We start from the raw sequence: 1,775 nt of genomic DNA on the forward strand, positions 1-1,775 counted from the left end.
TTTTTCCTCGATGGGGGAAGCACTGTGGTGGACGCCCAATCACTCCACTCGGCACCGGCACAGCCGCGCTTGGCATAGTTTCTCTCTGCACCGGCAGTGGGATGCTGTCAGTGGGGGTCAGCGCTGATTCGCCACGATGGGAGCAGTTCAGGCCAATCAGAATACTCGGCCACTGATCTCACATCCCCCATATTGTTTTTATACGCATGCTTGCCAAAAATTAACAGACTACTTTGCACCTCTGAGTTTGGCTCTCCTTCCATTCAAGGCCTAAGCTCTTAATAAGCCAACCTAGGCCAATCCAACAGGGTTTAAACCCAAAATCGGGCTGGTGGCAGCAATACCAAAGTAACTTTATAATTTGCATTAGAATTGATTTTCATAGACTGGCAATAATAATTTATTATGAAAAATTTTTTTTATTTTGTATCGGGAAAAATTTGAACCTGACATTTGTGACCAGAGGTGCAAAATTTTTAACAAAAATTTGGTGGTAGGCATTTTAAAAACTTGAACTTGACATGGGGGGTAAAATGAGATTAAGAAGAGTTGTGAGGTGTCTCTCTCCAGAGAAGAAGCTGGAAGAAAGATACCAAATAGTACCAGATAGCCTAGTTTATATTCAATGTATTCCATTCATACCAAAGTAGTTGTGAAATCAGCCTGCTTGTTTTTAAAAGCAGATGCTGTATCAAGATAATTTGGACTGACTGCAAGCTCCCAAATTTTCTCAATTGACATGGCTTAGATTTTAAGAGCTGACCAAAAACTTACCTGTCTGGAGACCCTAGGGGCTGTAGGCAGTGGACAGTAATTCCTTTACTTTTGCAGTAATCAATAAGCTTCTTTTGATTTAAGTAGGGGTGGCACTCAACCTATAAATTTAAGATCTGGAATGAGTTTTACATCAACACAACTTGCATTCAGTTTTGATTATTCCTTACTTCTATATTATTAGTTTATTGTCAATGAATATAATTTCCAAGTGCTGATATACAGAGACAACAACGACCTCAAACTGTCAAAAGGCTGTGGTTATAGATGAAAATTATTCTCATGAAAATTATATAAAACTCAATCGTATTATTAAAGAGTTTATAATATATTTAGTTTTGCATCCTTAATACTACCAAACATTAAAGAATCTAGTAGGAAAAGAAGTAAACTATCTGACCTGATTGTTGGCAGGCACTATTTTAGCAATCTGAAAAAATACGTTCAATTTGATCCTTGCTAAATTGGAAACTCCAATGGACCCCGACAAGACTGCTTCCCCTGCCTCTTCCATAGCTGGCCAGGTCTCAATGTAATCCACATCACTATACAAGGTTTTCCCATTTTCATCAGTTGGGAACTTCTCTCCACCCTCCTACAGACAATCAAAATAGCAGTTCTGAAACTTTGAACTTTTGTTCAGCTACTGGAATTCTAATATAAGTATGTAGGAAAAAACTAAGACTGGGTTGCTAAATTTTTTTGGCATATTCAACCCTTTTTCTATAAATTCTCCCAAAGCTGGCATTTTTCTACGTCTTATGGAGTAATGATAACTGTGCTGCTAAATATGTAGTCATGGGTTAAATTGGTTTTAAAGTAAAATTGTGTGTATTCATATATATAATATATATATATATATTTTATATATATATATAAAATTATATATATATATATATAATATTTTATATATAAAAAAATATATTATATATATTATAAAGATGTATATATATATATAATTATATAATAAAAAATATATATATATATAAAAGATATTTAAA

At 34.5% G+C, this 1,775-nt stretch overlaps 1 protein-coding gene across 1 annotated transcript; it reads right to left on the bottom strand.

Annotated features, from left to right (window-relative positions):
* Positions 1 to 502: 502 nt before the first annotated feature.
* Positions 503 to 1,369, bottom strand: LOC119571671 (aldo-keto reductase family 1 member B1-like; the record flags this gene model as incomplete). Its single annotated transcript, XM_037918865.1, has 3 exons — positions 503 to 578; positions 775 to 875; positions 1,175 to 1,369. Coding segments are annotated over 3 exons (372 nt in total), but the record flags the coding sequence as incomplete, so codon positions are not given.
* Positions 1,370 to 1,775: the final 406 nt, after the last annotated feature.

The sequence above is a fragment of the Penaeus monodon genome, unplaced genomic scaffold, assembly GCF_015228065.2.
Source record: "Penaeus monodon isolate SGIC_2016 unplaced genomic scaffold, NSTDA_Pmon_1 PmonScaffold_74, whole genome shotgun sequence".
Classification (NCBI taxonomy): domain Eukaryota; kingdom Metazoa; phylum Arthropoda; class Malacostraca; order Decapoda; family Penaeidae; genus Penaeus; species Penaeus monodon.